General features: G+C 26.4%; 1 protein-coding gene across 1 annotated transcript; it reads right to left on the bottom strand.

The window, feature by feature from the left end:
- Window positions 1–787: 787 nt before the first annotated feature.
- Window positions 788–20,345, bottom strand: TBC1D16 (TBC1 domain family member 16). Its single transcript, XM_016072429.4, has 13 exons — window positions 20,176–20,345; window positions 18,598–18,806; window positions 17,048–17,295; window positions 15,556–15,902; window positions 14,564–14,749; window positions 12,843–13,151; window positions 10,744–10,916; window positions 9,389–9,553; window positions 7,607–7,755; window positions 5,033–5,167; window positions 4,168–4,354; window positions 2,573–2,893; window positions 788–1,595 (listed from the first exon to the last, which is right to left on the bottom strand). Exons 2-13 carry the CDS (start codon window positions 18,796–18,798, stop codon window positions 1,410–1,412), a joined length of 2,607 nt encoding a protein of 868 aa, XP_015927915.3. The 5' UTR covers window positions 18,799–18,806; window positions 20,176–20,345; the 3' UTR covers window positions 788–1,409.
- Between the last annotated feature and the right edge of the window lie 16 nt (window positions 20,346–20,361).

Genomic DNA, 20,361 nt, shown 5'->3' with positions numbered 1-20,361 from the left:
ATAATAATAAATAAAAAAATAATAAAAAAAGTATTTCATGCAATTAAAAATAACATTTTGAACATGTTTCCAAGTTCAATGCACACACACATACAACAAGATATCAGATATTTAAGGCATATGTTTCAGATGATCAAAGAAAGGCAGGAGTCTGGCACTAGCACATAGTTTGACACCATTTTTATTACCGTTTTAACTTACATACTTAAATATTACTTTATCTTTCAACAAAATATATTTAAAGCCAGACACACAAACTAGGGACATTTTTACACTAAATAAATAACCTTTTGAAAAAGGGACAGTACACAATAACATAAAAAATAAAGTTTATAAATTATCTTAATTTCAAACAAGCAAATGTATATATCTTTCTATCACAGGAAAATTTTTCTGCCTCGTTTGTAAAATTAGAGTAGTCACTATTTCACAATATTAAACAAAACTACAGAATAATAACTATTAAGACAATACAGCTCTTTCAGCTAATGAAAAATTACATTTTATATCAAAACTCGAAACATGCACAGATTTTATAAAAATTATAAAATTAGAACAACAAGATCTAATTAGGAAGAACAAGTTTGGCTACATGAGCAATACCATTTTAGTAGAAATATTGTGTCGTACAAGAATGTTTCACGTTTAAATATTTATTTATTTGTATCTATATCTATATATATATATATATATATATATATATATATATATATATATATATATATATATATATATATATATATATATATATATATATGAGCCAAATAGCAAAATAAATAAAAAAAACTTTATTTTTTATTTATTTTGTATTTAATCCATTGTAGTTTTCTAATAAATATTTTTTTAACAGTGGTTCTTAAGATTATTACAAAGTAGGAATATTAGACTAATGTTGAGCTCGGAATAATGTAAATATGTACTACATGTAAAGCACAGTACATAACACAACTACATATTTTGTAATCATTTCAAAAATTGTACGAAGTTATTAAATTGTATCATAGAATAGAATCTACAATAAGGACTATTTTGTACTAAAAATAAATGCACACACTACTTTGTTTTATATTAAACTGACTAGTAAAACGAGGAGAATAAATTAATAATTAAATAACTAATTAAAAATAAGAAGCTATTAAAGACAATTTATCTTAAAACAAAATGGGTTTTCATTGGTTTGAAATACCTTAAAGAAAAAACATTTTTGTTAAATCGAAAAAAAAATTCTAAAAATTGGTTAAACTGTTATAGATAAATTCTATAAAGACACAGGCACATTTGACATCAGACAAAACATTGGAAAGACAAGGTTTAAAACACTTATTGATAAAGGAAATATAGTGATTTGTGGATAATTTCACAAATCTAAGTGAATGGAAATAAAATAACTGTTGAACATTGATTTCATTTCAGATCACTTTGATGGTAGGGTCTTGTCCCCCATAGGGACAAGAATGATCTCCATGGTTTCCAGAACAATCGATCAGAGGGACATGTCCACTGTCCCACATACCTGGACCACAAAGTTCACAAAGTTTGGACAAAGTACACGGGATACGAGGTAGCAACCGAAATTGATGCAACAGACCTCTAGCCTAAAACACAAAGTTTTAAAATTTACTGATTCAGAAAACTTAATCGCGAAGCAGGGAAATATAATTTGCGTTTTTAACATAAAAAACAAGTTTCAAATTCAAATTAAACATATAAATAGAATGTGTATTAAGTCACTAAAATACAGATTAAAAGAGTTAATAAAATTGATTTAATTAAAGGCAAGGATTTTGATGTATTTTTCAGTCTGTCAGGTTATTGGATGTAGGAGATTTCAATATGCTTCACGAAAAAAAATCTATGCATTGAATCTATTAAAAAATCTACCTATGAAACAAATAGTTATCAGAAAATGTGTTCTTGTTGATGCAAAAATAAAAAAATACTCTTATTGTTTGTTTCAATTTTTTTAAAAATTAAATTATTCAATTTTCTTAATTTTTGCTCGAAGTTCAGTAAAAAAATTATTTCAACTTAAAAAATTAATAGCTGAGGTTACAAAACTCAACTTTTGAATCTCACTTGAAGCCTACAAGTTCTTTTTAACTGGTTATTAAGAATTTTTCTTCCTATTTAAAAAAAAAATTTTAACATTGATTTGAAATAGTGTGAAAACCCATAAGTAAGTTTTTTGGAAACAAACTACATTTTACAATAACTATGCACAAACTACCTAATCAAATTATTTCCATTTTCTGGCTTGTTTTAGTTAAGGATCCAAGTATCTGTTAGAAAAGGGCAAGCATTAATATGGCAAACATTGTTTTAATGAATTCATAAAGCAAAGAAACATTCCCATTTTTGCTCCTTTTAATTTTATTTCTATTAATTTTATAATTATCTAGTTGAATAATCAGCTATTAAGTGACGAGCCAGAATGAAGTTATTTCATGATAGGAAACTAAAAAAAAACTCTAAACATAAAAACATTATAAAAAATTATGAAGCAAAATCATGAAAATAAGCTCCATATTAAAACTACCCATAAATGTACCATTATACCTATGTTTTGATTTACCTTTCGTAAAACTAGATCTCCATTCATGTACATGGCCAGGCTACTAAAATGGACCATCATTTCATCAGCACGAAGCGACTGAGCAATGACATCATCTCCATAAATAGAAATTATGGCACTACATATAAAAAGGTGAAAATAATCTGTTTGATAATGAGCCCAGCAGGATTCCCACATCTTCATAAATTCTGGTTCTGGAAATTCTCTTTTGAAGCAAAGAAGTATCCATCGGTGCACAAACAATAAATCTAAACCATCTGCCACACACAAGTGATCGTAAAACTTTTTATTCATGACTCTAAATAGTTCTCCCAAATAATTCTGAAACAATTAAATTAATAATTCAAATAAAGTTAGATAATAAAAATTAAGCAGCATAAAATAGTGATTGTTAAAGATGACTTTAAATATATATAATAAACACCCAAGATTCTCACTCAATTTCAAAAAAAAAAAATTCCCTAACTTTTTCAGATATAACCAGGTAAATTTCAAAGAAAATCGAGACAATATTTTATCTATACCATGCAATTTTTCCCCAGAAAACTTCTTTTATTCATAATGCCAAAAAGCAAATTTTCTGTGTAAAAAAATATATCATTAAATAAGGATAGGAACCTTTCAGTTTGACAAAATTTTTAAATTTTTACAATAAATAATTGTAATAAATGTTAGAATTATTTAACTTGAATCTCAATAACTGATTACTGTTACTAAAAATTTTAAGACTGGTTATTTTAAAGATATGATATAGAAATTTTCCAGGTTTTTGTAAGAAAATTTCGACTTTCCCTGACTATTCCCTGATTTTTGGAGATAAAATAAAATTCCCGGACAATTCCATGTTTTCCCTGTTCTCCCTGACCCATGGAAGCCCTGCCAGATATCATGAACACTCGGTTGTTGTGAACATTTTGTCTGAACTGTTTTTTAACTAATGTTGTTTCATATGCTTATAGTAAACAGCTAAAAATTCATTGAATGAATTTTTTCAAATTTTATTTTTATAGGTATTTAAATAAATGTTGCATACATTTTTAGTCCATATGGCTACTTAGAAAGTATAAAATTATGATTTTCAATTAAAAATTAAGTAATACACATTATAAAGAAATGTTTAATATGAGTATTAAAAAAAAGCATGCAGTTCCAAAAACATGCTCATGTGAGGGCAAACCGATTGCACAGAAATTTAAACTTTCTAATGCAACTTTTTCAAAAACAGCAGAAATGAAAAAAAGATAAACATATAAAAAATTCCAAAAATAGCATAAATTGAGAAGATAAATGTCTAAAAAATTCATTTTAATGAGACAATCACTTCTTTATATGGATAATATTTTGAATGTTATAAAACGTTTTGATTAAAATGTTTGTTATAGGAAAATATTTGCAATAAAGAAAGACTCTTCATACTTAGTAAGTTAATAACTCATAAACAAATTGCATATTATTACAATCACATTTTCAACAGTTCTACTGCAATACGCTAAAAAATATTTTTCATAGATTTTGGATATATTGATTGTTTATAGTGGACTTATTGCTAGGCCCACAGAAGGCTGACCATAGCAAGTGCCAAATGCATCACTTACCAAATTAATATCCATGTCGAAATCTTTGGGACAAGTTACAAAAATGGTTCGTTGCATGAGCCCAACAAAACACCAAAAAGCCTCAGATTCATCTTGAACAGCTGCCAGGATGGGTGCAAGTAAATCAGACATCCCTTGGGTATATCCAATTTTTGGATTATAAAAACCATAGTTCAACAAAATGTTTCTAAAACAGAAAAATAATAAGGCAACATTAGTAGTAGCATCCAATACATTGACCATAACTAATAAATAACTGGATTATAAAATCAGCTACTTTTTAAAATCAAACATGCAAGAACAGAATCACTACAATAGCAAAACAAGTCAAAACCATCCTTTAATAGAATCATGATTTCCATTTCATAAAATCAAGCTTTTGGTGCACATATGTTTTGAGCAATTTAGCGTAAATTTTATTTTTACAAATCTTCCACAAATTGCGGAATTAAAAAATTTTTTAATTTAATTTGAGACCACTAAAGATAGTTATTATAACAATTTGATTATTAATTACAAAAACATTATGATTAATATGAAACGCAAAGCAAATTTTCTTTGCTTGTCCTAGTTTGAATTAAAATTTCTGAATTGTGAGTTAGAATAGATTGATAAAAAATAAATAACTTTTTTAGGAATTATAATAATCTAGTTTAGATTACAAAACAAATTAAACTCAATACTATAAAATAAACAAAAAAATTTTATACATTCATTGAATACTAATAGACATCAAATCAACTAAAGAAAAAAACAAAACAGTTTAAAAAAACATTGTGTTTAGGAAATTGCTAGCAATCCATTTTTTTTTTAATCTAACAAAATTACTGATTATAAATGCAAAAAATATGAATAAAAAATTTACTTCATAGTCTCTATGTTTGGATTATCCTCTCCAGCGAAAAATGGATGATTCCTGTCAGTTCTAATAGCATCTTTCTCAACAGTACACTGAATATTTCTCCAAAATGTATCAAGCTCAGTAGGACTCATTTGATCTCTGCGTGAATAAAATATTCATAAGCAAATCATTAAAAATGCATACATTCCATTTTCACGATCACAAATCAAAACAATTAGTCATATCTACAATTTGTATTATTGTTGGAAAACATTTAGAATAAGCTAAAATATTTTACTCACATTTTTGTAAATAAAACTATAAAATATTTAAGAGAGCTTTCAGACAAAAATGGCAATCCCTTCACAACTTAATTTTACATACAATTTTAAATTACGTTATCATTTAAGCGCTACATAACAAATAGTTTATACACTGGTTTTAAAATTTCTAAAAATCTATATGTAAAACAAACACCATGAAATTAAACAAAAGTAAGTGATCATTCAATTACATTTTAAATTTTCTTTTTAAATCCTCAATAATTGTTGTACAGTAGGGAATAAATGAATAATGACAATCAAAATTAATATATACCATGTTTATTTTTCTTTTCAACCTTTTTCAATTTCAATTGTCAAAATGCTATGTTTTTTTTTTCTTCTTTATGATACATTTATCTATAATTGCTATCAATTTTGAAAGTACACAGAACTTGATTGCAACACAGAACCAAAAAAAAAAAATTATAAATAATGCTTTTCACAGACTTAGACCCAGAGCATAACTTAGTGAAGTACATATTTAATACAAATATTTTTAACATAATTAGTGCATTTATTGTTACTCACTTGTTCAGTATGAACTTCAATGTATTTTCACTTAGTTCAAAAAATAAAACCTTCAACTCTCTAGTGATTACAACACAAAGAGCTGTATTTTGACATGTGAAATAAATCTAATTTTCTCATGTTATTTTATAAAGAAAATTATTAGGGAAAAATAATTTCCAAAATATAAGTCCATGTGAGGATAAATGCACTTGAAATTCAGTTCAAAGAAGAACTCAGCTACTTTGGGCTCAACACACTACTTTTTGTTATCTAATCCAATGGAAAAATATGACTAAATACGAAATATTTCAATAAAAAGTGTGTTAAAAATTGAAGCTTGAATAAAGTTTGAATGTTAAAAGATTATATGAGAGTAAATTAACATGTAAAGAAGCAATTTAGCCACAATAGAGCTTTCTATCAGATTTATCAATAAATAGATGCTGCAGTCATTAAGAACAAAGACTTTCTATTTTAGTATCTTCATTATTATTTTATTCACAACTGTCTATTTTGATTTAATTTATTCTTGTTATATAATACATATAAGAAGAAGAAAACTTTATATATATTTCTATAAGAAGAAAAAAACTTTATATCGAAAAATATGAATGTAGTAATTAAAAGCCACAAAATTTGCTTATCCTTCTATTAGTTCAAAAGAGGAGCATGTCAAGTGTATATGTAAAAAGTGTTCAATAAAGACAGCCCTTAATAACTTTTTTCAGAATTCATAATAGAAATGAAAAAAAGTATACATATTAGGGGAAAATTAATATTTAAGTGAGGTAAAACAAAAATACTATTAAAATCTATCAAATCATAGTACAGGATTCAGGTGTAATAAAGAAAAGGACAGGTTTGATTGTGATAGAAAACTGAGAAGAGTTTGGAAAGATTATTAGAAACACCATCAAGTGTAAAGCTCAAATTAAACCTTGATCTTTATTACATCCTGCAATTTATCAGATTTCAATAATATTTTTGTTTTTCTTAACTTAAATATTAATTTGAGACCCCATTGTGTAAGCTTTCTTGATCCCATTTTTGATACAGATTCTAAAAATGTATATTAAGGGTATACAAATAAATTTAAGAACAAGAATAATTTTATTAAAATTAAAATATTTAAACTGCTTTGGAATTTACTTTAAGCAATAAGAAAAAAATGTACTGTCTTCATTAGCATTTAATATCCAGAAAAAGCATCCAAGCGTTCTTTAGAAGTAAAATAAAGCAGCCAACTAAATAATTAAAATTAATTTCATAAATTCAATGGGAAATAAAAAAAGAAAACAATGTCTAATTTATAGTTAAAAGTCTTACCATAGCAGAATTCCATAGGAAAAAAATAGCTGAAATTTTTTTGGTGGTTTGAAAAAAAAAACTTTTTTGCAGCCTCTAGCATTAGAGTGGAAGCTATACTTCCCTATAATCCACAATAATTTGATCATAATATTTATTATGTATTGTACTTTATTCAAATTTATATTATCAACAGTTTAAAAAAAATGCACTTTAAAGCCAACCTCAATATTATTTTATAAATATGAAATAATATATATTAAAGAAGAATGAAATATAATTATATTTATAAAAGTTTTGAAATAATACTTCTTGAAGTACTAAATTTCCTGCAAATAAAAAGATATTCTAAATGTATACAAAGATGTAAGATGCATATAACAGATATATACAAAGATATTTCAAATACCACTAATAAGTTTAATTTAAAAGTGTTTAGAATTATTGAAAAGTTGCCTACCTCTTTCTCCTAATGTTCTGATATTCAATGTATTTATCGTTTCTAATTTGTTCTCTTTCATCAAACGTGGAACTAAAGTTATAATAATGCAATAAAAATGGCCACACTTCTTTCCTGAGTTTGCAGTCTAGACCACCAAAAAATATCTCCTTCAAAAAGACGAAAATAAATGTATACACAGAAGCCAAATAGAGTAAGAAAGAAAAATAACATTAAATCTAACAATTTTATAGTAGTAACAGAGTGCCTTATCCCACCCTCAACAGCAGCACTAAACTTAAGAAAAGAACACAGATTCCTTTAAAGCTTATTTACTTTTCTTTAAAAAATAATAATTAATTCAATTGACAATATTGACTAATACAGTATAGCACAGCTCATTATCATTATTACAACATTAGCGTGTTATCTCATATGTAGCAATGAAAGAGTTAGTCTACATGTTACTATCAAGGTATGCCTTAGGTAAAAAATGCATGTAAGTTTGTCATGCAATATAATGCCTGGGCAATAAATTAATCATTTAAAACTTTGCACAGCAATTTTAGGCATTTTATGGACATTCTAAACTGGATTTTGTTCTTTGAGATACATTATATTTTTTATATACTTTGGTCACAGAGCTTAAAAACTTATTCTTAAAAATAATTAACTGAAGCTATTGGAAAGAAGGGAGAGAATTTTAAAGCCAAATTATTAGTGTTAAGCATGAAATATAAATTGAATATTTTGAAATATTTTGAAAACATTTCTAATTTTTGCTGAGTTAAAAACTAAACAAAATAAATATTATATTTTTGTATAAAGCTTAACACATGTAATGCGGATTTAATATTAAGTATTACATCTCAAATTAATAAAAATTACTGCAAATTATTTTGGGAGCATAACATGAATATTAACAGATACAACAAAAATTTATTTTAAAAAATTAGCAAAAATAAATTAGTGTAATATTATTTGTTAGCTATAATGATACCTGTAACATTAATTAAAAAATAAGATGTTAAAGCACAAACATCTTTATTACATCTTTAGGCAAACTGAACTGGGAGTTAGACAACAAACTGGGAGTTAGCTCACAAGGTGTATAAGTGCTTACAAGGTACTATAAGTTACTTAAATAGTTAAAGTTTGATATAATTGATAAAATTTAACAAATATGATACGGAATAAGTTAACTGGCACTTAAAATCATATTTTAATCTCAATTTTTTTTAAAAAATAGGTGTTTCTTTAAAATTAAAATAAGAAGTCTCAAAATTTTATTTCTGAAAAAATATTGATGCATTCACCGGTGTTAGAAAATACATTTTAATAACTTATTTCAGGTTAAAATTTTAAAAAAATTTAAAACAGCAAAACAAAACAAAAAACTTTTTAAAAAAAAGAGTTTAAATTTTACAAACCAAAAATTAAATTTTTATTTGCAATAAAAAAATAAGTTTTATTACTAATCTGTAAATTTTAATAATCTTCAATAGTCACATTAAATACATATTTTTCACATAACTTTATTACTGCATTTATGCATCAAAAATAAGCATGATTGGTGATAATTCAAAAATAGCTTCATAGTAAAGAAAGCGTTAAAAAAATTATAAAGCTAAAAGTAAAAATTGAGAAACATTACAAAAAAATTCAAAAAAAGAAATGTCACAACTGTTATAAGATATAAAATATATAAAGGATAAATCTGCATAAAAAGATTAGAAATCAAATAAAATAATTCATCTTCAAAAACTTAAATATTTCAAATTTAAACTAAAAACAAAATGTTACTTTTCGTAGTTGCAATTCATCTTCTATGCTACCATCTTCACTCATAAAGCTTCGCCATCTTTGCTCATCTACCATTGAATAAATACCTTCTTCAGGATGACACTCAGCTGCAGAAAGCTCTGGGCGACAAACAGAAAATTGTCGATAGGGGCAGTTATCAGTTCCCTAAAATATAAATGAGATAATTTTATCCTTAAAATGCTTTTTTTTTTAGAATTAAAAATTAACATCTAAATATAAAATGCCACGTTGACCATAGTAGATGAAAAGTAAATAATAATCAATCATTTAGAAACTAAGTTATAGAACAAAATACAAAGTAATTAAAGTGAAATATATATTTGAAATTTTTAATTTTTACAAAGGATTGCTGTAAATCTTATTGATACTATTTTTTTAAGTTATAAACACAGTTCTATTGCAAAACTATTTTACTCTAAATTAATTTTGCTTCTGATTTTATACATTCATGAACAATCTTAGAACTAAAATAAAATATCTTCATATAAATTTCTGATAAACATAAAACTTTATAAACAAAATTTTTAATTAAAAATTGTTTTTTGATAGTTTTCAAATTATATGAAAAATAGTGGTATGTAAGGTCTAGAAACTTTTTAAATATGCAAAGATTGCAATACTTTGATCCTTTATTGCAGTTTGTTTCAAATTGCGTTTGATTGTTTGAATTATTCAAATAATACATGACAAAATTAGTTGATAGGCCTAAATAAAATTTGCAATGCTACATCAAAAAAGTATTTCATTTTAAAAACAGATCAAAATCCTGTAAACAGTTGACCTACATTATTACCTTAAAATAAATGCTATTTCTCTAAAAAGGGAATCCATATATAGAGAAACTCCCCTAAAAAGGGAATTAATCAGTCCTGAAATCAATATATAAGTATGACTCTAGTATAAGTCATAAATTTTAGTAGAACATAAAATGCCCAACATTTCCAACAGAATATTTTAAAATTCTAAATTTAAAGCTAAAAGGAAAATAAACAAAATGATCTTCAAGGGGAGAATAGCATTAACATCAAAACAGTCTTGAAATGATCATTGAGATATTGAGTCAATGACTTAGTCATTGAGCTAAAAGGCTGTTAAATCTCATTGAAATAAACTTTTACAACAGTAAAATAATAGAAAATATGTCTTGCATGAGCCATTAAAAAGAATCAATATTATTTTGAAAACAAATTAGGTGTTAAAAAGGAACAAAACAATAATAAAAGATTAACTTACACCCAATATTATTTATTCTTTTAACATTTCTAACCAATGTAGTAATTTAAATATCATTCAACTGATAATATAACAAAAAAATCTTTTTTATATATAATTACTTTGTTGTTAGATTTAGAAAGAAAGTTATACTCTTCAAAAACTTTGGCTAATTTTTCAAGGCCACCATGATGAAAATGCAGTATTTTGTACTGGCTTTCTCTACTAGCTATGACTAGTTGACCACATGTGCATTCTTTATTGCTGTAAAATAGTCTTAATGAACGCATTTGACCTAATAAAAGAAACAAAATATAAGTTATAGAAAGAAATAATACTAATGTAAAGAAAGCAATAATGCAACAGTACAGTTATAGCTCATTAGGATGAGAAATATTAACATGAGAAATTAAAAAAAGAATATAAATCATAACTATAATTCAGTTTTTTAAATATAAAAATACATTAACATGCTTTTGAAATAAATATATGTATGCTAGTTGTGATTTATGAAATGACTGGTATTTTTAGGCAAAATAGGATAAGAGTTATTTACAAGGGCTTTTTTTTAAATAAGGGCAATATTGTTGTGTTCACTAATAGGTGAAGTGTGGGTCGCAATGAGTGCTTGCATCGTGTCTTGACATTCCTTGGAAACAACTGTGCTCGGTTACATCTGTGTAGGTAACCAGCAGATCAGCTGTGCGTCTCTAAAATGTTCGAGTTTAACAAATCGGCCACCCCATATGAGGTATGAATAAGTGATGCATTTTTAGTCGGCAAAAAACCTGTCAGCTGCATACATTCACCGGCAGATTTCTGAAGTTTACGAAGCCTCCTATTGGCATGCTGACAGGAAATGTTGCTACTCCAGGACAATGACTCTCTCCACAGCTCAGTCAAGAGCTTTATTAGACTACTTTCAGTTGGGAAATTTTGCCCCAACCCTCAATACTGCCCAGATCTTGCGCTAAGTGATTTTCCTCTTTTTTGATGTTTCAAACATCATTCTGGAAGCAACCAGTACAATGATGACAAAGATATGAAAATGGTCATGATCTCCTAAGAGCAGGTGGTAAGTTTATATAAAGAGGGTATTCTAAATCTAGTTGTAAGGTATGATAAGTGTTAAAGCAAACTAGGCAACTATTCAGAAAAAAAGAGAAATGTATGTAGAATCAAAAAATAAACGTGATTACTTAAAAAAACAGCCCTCGTATATACTTTTACTGTTATTGACCAATGCCTGTTTAGGCAGAGGAGTGTGATTGTTCTTGTTTTCTAGAGGCCCCATCTATGGCTAAGAATTCGACTTTTGCCACACCCATTTATAGGGCAGACCCATTCATACATCCATTCATTCATCCACAGATCGTAATTTTGACCTGAATCAGAGAACGATCGATCTCCAATCCAGTACCCTCAGAGGTATTGATCTGTTATGGGAACATGGAGGATTTTGCAACTCGACAGATTTAACGTGCATCAGTCTCCATTTACTTTTTGGGGAGTCTTTAGCTGAGGGGGTTCGAACCCACGAATTCTCGGACATGAGCCCAGCATCCTACCGACCAGGCTATCCCTTTTACTAGACATTGAATGCATTACTTAGGCATTCTATGGAATGAAAAACCACCTTTAATGGACAATTAGTCACTTTCTCATTTTGTGATAAAGTGGAGTTATCTGTTAACTGAATTTACAACCAAAATATAAATATTTGCCCCAGTTTTATCTGAATTCAAAACAAATACAAGCCCCTTTAAGGCATGCTTGCTCCTTAATTAAAAAAAATTTATAAAATTTTTTAGTTCTTTAATATATTGTAAGATTTTCATTATCCACAATAATTAGTGCACAATATGTTACTCTTTGTCTAGTTCATTCTAGCAAAACAAAAAATATATTAATCTGAAATTAAATAATTTAATTTTTTAAAATTAAAATATTTTAAAAAATTTCCTTCTTTGTGTTAAATATGCTAAAAATCTATGTTTATGCATTTAAAAAATTAAGAAAAAAATCCCAAGAAAACATTTTAAAACGATAACTTAATTAACTAGATTCATTTAAATTATTCCTCATAAATTTATAGTGTGTTAGAAAAACAACTTGTAAATTAATATTAAAGTTTTTTTAAGAAAATATAAACATCTAATTATTTTCATAACTAGGCTATTTTTATTCCTAACTCATCTTAACAGTCAAAATCAGGGCTTACTTAGATCTACAGAGAAAACATTGCAGCTGCTTTCCCTCCTGGATATTTTGGCACTTGCAGAAGGAGAATCATCTGGAAAACTTAGATTGTGAGCATGAGCTAATGATTCAGCTGTTCCCTCTACAAATAAAAGCTTTGACATTTTATTTGTAGGAGAAGGTGGTGGTGTGTCACCAGGGGTGGAAGGAAAACTCTCTGGGTCTCTGTTTGATGTGGTAGGAGTTGTAGAACTACTTCTAGAACCTGTAGGACTGTATGAGCTAATATTTATTCCAGGTGCAGTTTGAGGATGTGAACTCTCTTTCATACCTAAAGTTAGGGATGTAAAAAAGGAAAGAAATATATTCTCATTTCACTAGGAACATCAATGCTTATAAATTTATCATTTTGTTATAGCATTTTAATTTACAGTAGGAAAAAAACCACAAATCTGACAATCGAACAGAAAAAAATTCCAAACATATAATTCAGAAAGGAAAAATTAAATTTTTTTATGAAATTTAATAAGTACTTAAAACTTTTAAAATTGGAATAAAACAATTATTTCACTTTTTTGATCTATAAAATAAATTTTAATTTAAACAATACTAATGAATTTATTAATTGTTTAGTGCAATTCTTTATTAGATAAGACTAGTTCCAAAAGAAAGATATGGCAGTTATTATTTAATAAATTGGAATCCCTTAAAGCTTTCATTCCAGATGTCATTAATAGATGACGTAATAAAAATTTTACAGAAAAATATAAGACTCATAAAAAATTGAAAATTCTTAAAAAACAGGAACTGAATTTCTAAAAATTTAATGCTTTCTTTAAACAAGGTTAGTGCGGTCTTAATAAATTTTAAAAAAAGGTATCAAAAATAAAAAAATGAAGCATTTCAATAAATTTGAATACACAATACGCTTTATTTTTTGAAATAATTATCTAGTTGCAACATCTCAGGTTTTGTATCGTTAATTTTCTAGTGAAAGCTGAAAGAAATGTGTAGCTTTTTGAATGCAGTATTGCCACCATGCAACCAATTTTTTAATTTTTTTAGTACTGTACAAACCCTGTCAAATTACTCTTGTTCCTAGAATTCTTAAAAATAAAAGTACTTCAATTGTTCAATTGAACATAAATTTATTATACAAAGCTCAAATAGAATATGATGTACCAAGAAGAAAAGTTCAAATAAAAACTATGCTTGAAAGTGAAAGTCAATATAGATATTTTATTTTATAACTTACAGCAGCTCTTCTGGGAACTTTTTAAATCTTAACCTTTTAACTGTTAAGTTAAAAAAAAAATTACGAAAATTCCTCCACCAAGCATAAGTTTCTCTTTTAAAAACATGAAGAAAAACAGGTTTGTTGAGTGGAAAAGTAACCAAGTTCTATCCCAAATGATGTTTAAAATTAGATAATTAAAATGTACTTTTAAAAATTAGAACAGATAGGTAAGATTCAATTATATAATCTTCACAAATGACTATAATGATAAAAAAATAACACTTTAGTATACATATTATTTAAATTAACAGGGAACTTAAAAAAGGAAAAAGTTAAATTTAAATCTCATTAGATAAATTAATCAGAAGATTAATGTTATTTCCAAGGAATCAACAATCATTAAAATCAGCTGGTCACAAGAGGAAAAAGAATTATTTTTTTTTTAAAAAAGAAATGAAAAATTCTTACGTTCACAATGAAAAAATATACAAAAAGAGTAATATTACCTTCGTTTAAATTATCAGATAGAATAAGTTGCATATCTGCCCTATTTTCTTTAGGGTAGTGAAGGTTTTCTTGTGCTAAAGGAGTTACTTCAGTATTTTCAAGAATTTGATCATTGCTTGCAGATATTTCAGCTTCTTCTACTTGTACGACATTTTCAAGAGTATCATTGATTTCATTTCCTAATTCTGAAAAAAATAAAAAGCATAATTAAATTTGAAATAAATAAAATTTTAATTAGATGTCCCACAGAAAATAACTATATTTGTCTCAGTAACAATATTAACTTAACTTTGAAACTTTAAAAAAATGTAGTGTTATTATTTTAAAAAATAAAGCAAAAATAACAATACACAACCATGTAACAATTAGTAAACCAAGCAATGTATCCAATAAACAACATTTAACCTTTTCTTCAAAGTTTGAGCATGAACTATTTCTTCTTAAACATGGGATGAATTTAGTGGATGAGAAACTGAGTGTAAATAACAACATAATTTTAAATCCGGAAAGCAATTTTGAAAACTTCAAATATATCCTTTTTCTTATGTTATGTTGATGAAACAACATGTGAACCAGCTTGATATTTTAGAAAGTTTTATTTAAGACTTGAATATAAATTTATATGTAATTTTACTATTCATAAGATATTTCAGTAATCTATAAATTTTAAAAGATTGTGAACCACAAACTGATCTAAAGAAATTAATATCAGCACATAAAAGAAGTATAAGAGTTGCTATGTTTAAAGCCATATCTTCATTTTTTTACGTATCCACTAAGATCTTACTTACAGAATGGGAAATAACACAAGTCAATTGTAAACAATATAACAATATGGTTTAATTTTAAGCTAAAGCATGAAAATATATTGGAAGTAGTAACCCAGAAGTCTTTCATTACAAATTTTACCACTGGGGCTTATCTATATATGCTTCTCCATAAGTAAACAAAAAAGTTCAACTAGAGTGAAAAAAAATCAAGCAAAATGTACCTTGTTTAGAGCTATCAATATCATTAAGGCCACATATCATTTTCTCAAGAGCTGCAATAACTTCTTCTGGTCCTATTCCAGAATCAGTCTGACTTTGATGGTCACCATTATTACTGGAAGAAACTTTTGACTTCTCAGGTTCTTGATCAGCTTTAGATTCATATGATGGTGGTTCATAGCTATCCAACTCTGTAATGTCACCAGACATTATTTGGGAACTGGTAGAAGCAGTCATTTCTTCTGTATGATCACTGTTAGAAAAACTCTCCAAGCTTCCAAAATCTTCGCGTGGACTTCCCATATCAGATATGGTTGAGCTTATACTTCTTCTATCTGAATTATCAACCCTGCAAAAGAAAAATATACAAAAGTAAATGAAAATTTCTAACTATTTTTACACCATTTTAAATTATGTAATTTTAAGTAACAAAATACAAAGTTTAAACAAAATAATTTAAATACTCCGTGTAAATTTGAATAAAATGCCGGCCAGGTGGCCGAGTGGTTAGCGTGCCTGACTGCGAAGCCAATGACTGCGAGTTCGAATCTCGTTCTGGGCATGGATGTTTCTCTCTCTCTGTGTTGTCTTCTGATGTGTGAATGTATGAATGTGGCACACCCTATGAATGGGTATTTGTGGCAGTGTGGCGTGGGTAATGTTGCTCGCCTCCGTGACTTTGGTTCACAGGTGCCCACTGGGTAACGATAAATGAGCAACACTTACGGCGTCTTCTAAGGCGAAGAACGAAAGTTCAGTGCCTGCCATTATTTAAAAAAAAGAAAAAAATTTGAATAAAATTGTTTATATTTTTACCAGAAATCAGTACTTACATCTTTCTTGCATGTTCCAATTCCCATCCAAAACATAACATTATCCTACTCAAACAAATGTTCATAATTTAATCTAGTGGTAACATGAATTCCAAACATAAAATTTTCAAAAAAAAAAGTAAAGAGTAAAATTTGATGTATTTAATTAGGAATTTAACAATAATAAAAAAAAAGAAAACTTAATTAAATTGAACCAAAAAATACATAAATTGAAAATAATGTAAAATAATATTCTTTGGTTGAATATTCAGACAATAATTCTTGAGCACAGTTAATATGTTAGTAATGTTTATATGTCAGCTATAATATAATCTTCATTATAAAATGGCAGTAATTTACCAATAAAATTCCTGTTTTATATAAAATAAAGTTTATTCTTCTATTTTAAATTTAACTTCTTGAAAATTTATAAAGGGGTGAAATAACTCTCTAAAAAATTAATTTTGGCTAACATTGATACTATTATGACATTTTTTAAATGTTCAGCTAGAATAAATATTAAAAAACAATTTTTGATAATTCTTATGCATGAATGAACATAAATATTCATCAAAAAAAGATAAATTATTTCCAATCTATGTTTTGATTAAAATATTCTGTTAAGAAAATTTCTATCTAATACAACACAAACAAATTAAAGTAAATATTCTCAAAAACTTACCCTGAAAATGGCAAGCAAGGTAAATCAGTTGAATCACCCTTTGACTTTTCACTCATGGCATTCAAAGAATAATTACTTGACAAAGATAAATGAAAAGGTGACCTCCCACTGGGAGTAGGACTAGGGCATTTACTACTAAATGAACTACGACAAGGAGAGCTTTCGGGAGTCTTGTTTTCCAAGCTGCGTGGATTCTTTTTCAGAGTAGCATTAGGTATCCAAGTCAATATTAATGTTGAGCCAAGTATCTGAAATCAATATCATATTAAAAAAAAAAATCAAAGGAAATATTATATAACATTCAAGTGTGTTTTCTTTTCTTACTTTTATCCGATACTACTAAAATATTTTAAAATTTAACATTTAAAAGACAATGTTTTTAATAAAAAATTCAGCAAGTAGGTTTTATTTGAAAACTAATTTAAAAAGGGAATAAAAAACACTATGATATTCAATACATAGTAAGCTATGATATAGCGTTTTAAATTTGAAATATTAAAAATTTAAAATTAATCAACATAAAAAAAGCAAAATTCAAAAATAGAATGTCAGTAATAAAAAAGTGGAATTTAAAAAATAGAATAAAAAAATAGTTGGGAAAAAATATTCAATTTACATTTTAAGACAGGTGGTATATTTGTAAACATTTTTAAGAAACTAAATAAAAATAGATTTCTGATGAAAAAAAATTTAATTATTAAATCTAAAATGTGAAAAAAGTACCCAAAACATGTTTAGGAAATAAAACAACTTATTTATTTGTTTAATAATCAGCAGTGCCAACTTTCCAAACTAGTTATCAGTAATCAGAAGTACAACAATTAGGGAATATATACAGTTAGCTTTTACAAAATTCAAATTAGCGCAATTTTAAGACGTATAATACTACTTGTTCTATAAAGACAAATAATATTAATAAAATTATGCATGAATTAACTATTAAATTTTTTAAAAAAATTTTACATAGAGGAACTAAATTTTAAAATACACAATATTGAAATTTTATTCTTCATTATAAAATTAAATTGGTTACTTAGTATCATGTTCTACTTTTTAGTTGTATCAGAACTAGCCTTTATTACCTTTTCGTTGTTCTGCATTTGAACCACTAGAAATTTTGCTTTTAGCTCATCAGATTTGAAAATATGTTCTTTTGCTTTTCTTATTAGAAGAGAAGATTAAGTTTTATCCCTTTCTTTTTATTTCTTGTTTTGATCAAATGATTTTTGTTTTATAATCATTGTTTAAGAAGTAGAAAAACATTGTAAATTAGCTGCAAACAATATTTCGTAGCTCATGATAGTTTAGAGAGGAAAACCTTATTGTAAACAAATTATAACGAAAATTTTCAAAAATAGCAATTATATAACTCATCTGTAAGACCATAATCTTGATTATAAAAATTTAATAATTATGGATAAATGTAAGAGCTGTCTCCTTTGAATAATTAAGAAGAAAAAATTGAAATAATATGACACATGCATTTAAAATAATTACTACTATAAAACTTAATCCACTAATTATAAGACAATTATTTCAAGTCAGCATACCTCATCATTTTGCTCTCGTATGGTTAAATAACCAGGGTGGTGAACGACTTCTGTCCTCAACATTGATGGAGGATGAACACAAACATTATTTTTACAAAATGTAACTTCTCCAGCCAAGTTTGATTTCTGTGGAGAAGCATCTAATCCACCTATCTTTAGCAGACTTGAAGCCTTTCTTAGCAATGAGTTAAATGTACTCATTGTCTCACCTAAAGTAAAAGTTTAGTTTGTAAAATCTGAAATATAAATAATTGTACGAAATCAAACTTTTTACAACCAATTCACATTTTACATAGATAATCAAATTCCCTTTATAAATTTAAAATTTATAACTTCAAGAAAATGGATTACACTTTACAAAAGGTGTTTTGTGAAAGAAAACAAAGAGTTAGATAGGTAATAAAAATCTAATTGAAGTATTTTCATTTTGAGCTAAACTAAAAATATCTTATGTTTTTCATATTATGATGATAGAGCTGACTAAAAGTTCCAAAAGTCAGTTTACTATTTCGTTATCAAAAAAAGCTCTGAGTTATTTTTATTTCTCCATTAATTATGCTTAAAATAATTATCTTTCTTCATTAATCAAAATTATATATACATTTTTGAAGTCTAAATATGTAAAACAAGAGAGATTTAATAGAACAAAAATAACTTTGAACTACAAAAAAAAAAAAAAAAATAGTGCACTAAGACATAGTTGTACTTAAAACAAATTGTGATGATAAATTAAATTTTTGAATTGATCGAATAATAGCTTTCAACCGACTATGTGCAATAATATATATTAAAAATACTTCAAAATATTTTCCTATTCAATTTTACACAATAGTTGAATTAAAATTACAAGTGTTTTAATATGTTTCATTATTTTTATAATTTTAGAAAGTCAAAAAGTTATATGTATATACTTTGTAAAATTCTTGAACGTTTCAAAAAGTTATTACATGTAACTTTGTACATGTAATGTAGAAGTTCCTATATACTTCATATATACTCACTAAAAGTTATATGATATACTTTGTTTAGGTTGTTTTTTAGCAGAACACTAAATCTTGTATAATACAGCTGACACACGCATTAGTTCAGACAATTATTTTTTTGTTAGAAATTATAAAGCATTAGACAAAGTATACAAATCCTTGTGCCGTTTTTACAGTGTTTTCAACAAAACTAATATATAAAAATTACTTTAAATATTATAGTTTCTTTAGTATTTCACTATTTTCTTTCTGTTTTGGTAAAGAATTCCAACATTATTCCAGACATTAAATCTTTTGAATTATCTCTTAAAATACATTTAATAAAATAAAAGAATAAGTGCACACTAAAAAATCGAAAAACTTCAACAATACAATACTAAACATTTGATGAAAATAAAAATTTTGCATAAGTACGTAATTAGGAAATTTAATGAGGTATTTGTCAGCCTTATTTAATCATTTTATATTACTTCAAGATTAATTGTTACTTTCAATCATTGATATATCAACCATAACAATAAACATATGTTCAGTTAATAACAAAAATGCACTCCGCACATAATAAGAATTATTAAGGATAATTAACAGTTCCTACTTTTTAAAAACCTTAGAACTAAAATCTTCAATCCTCACATTTTGCTGTAAATTTAAAAGATAATTTTATCCAAAAATTATTCGAAGGGTCAATAAACTACTTAAATTTTTCTACACCGAAACATGACATTTCTGTTTTCTGCTAGCATTTACTTTCATTTTTCTTGTATCGATAAAAGAAACGATA

Source organism: Parasteatoda tepidariorum, chromosome 1, assembly GCF_982258835.1.
Source record: "Parasteatoda tepidariorum strain Cologne lab strain chromosome 1, Ptep-v5.0, whole genome shotgun sequence".
Taxonomy (NCBI): domain Eukaryota; kingdom Metazoa; phylum Arthropoda; class Arachnida; order Araneae; family Theridiidae; genus Parasteatoda; species Parasteatoda tepidariorum.
This window is presented reverse-complemented; position numbering and strand designations above follow the sequence as displayed.

Excerpts from the sequence above, each read along its gene's own strand:
- TBC1D16 (XM_016072429.4), bottom strand. The coding sequence starts at position 18,798 with ATGAGTACATTTAACTCATTGCTAAGAAAGGCTTCAAGTCTGCTAAAG. Across the intron at positions 5,168-7,606 it reads CAGAACATTAGGAGAAAGAG|AGATCAAATGAGTCCTACTG; the intron begins GTAGGCAACTTT and ends TTATTCACGCAG. Across the intron at positions 2,894-4,167 it reads TCGACATGGATATTAATTTG|AATTATTTGGGAGAACTATT; the intron begins GTAAGTGATGCA and ends TAATTGTTTCAG.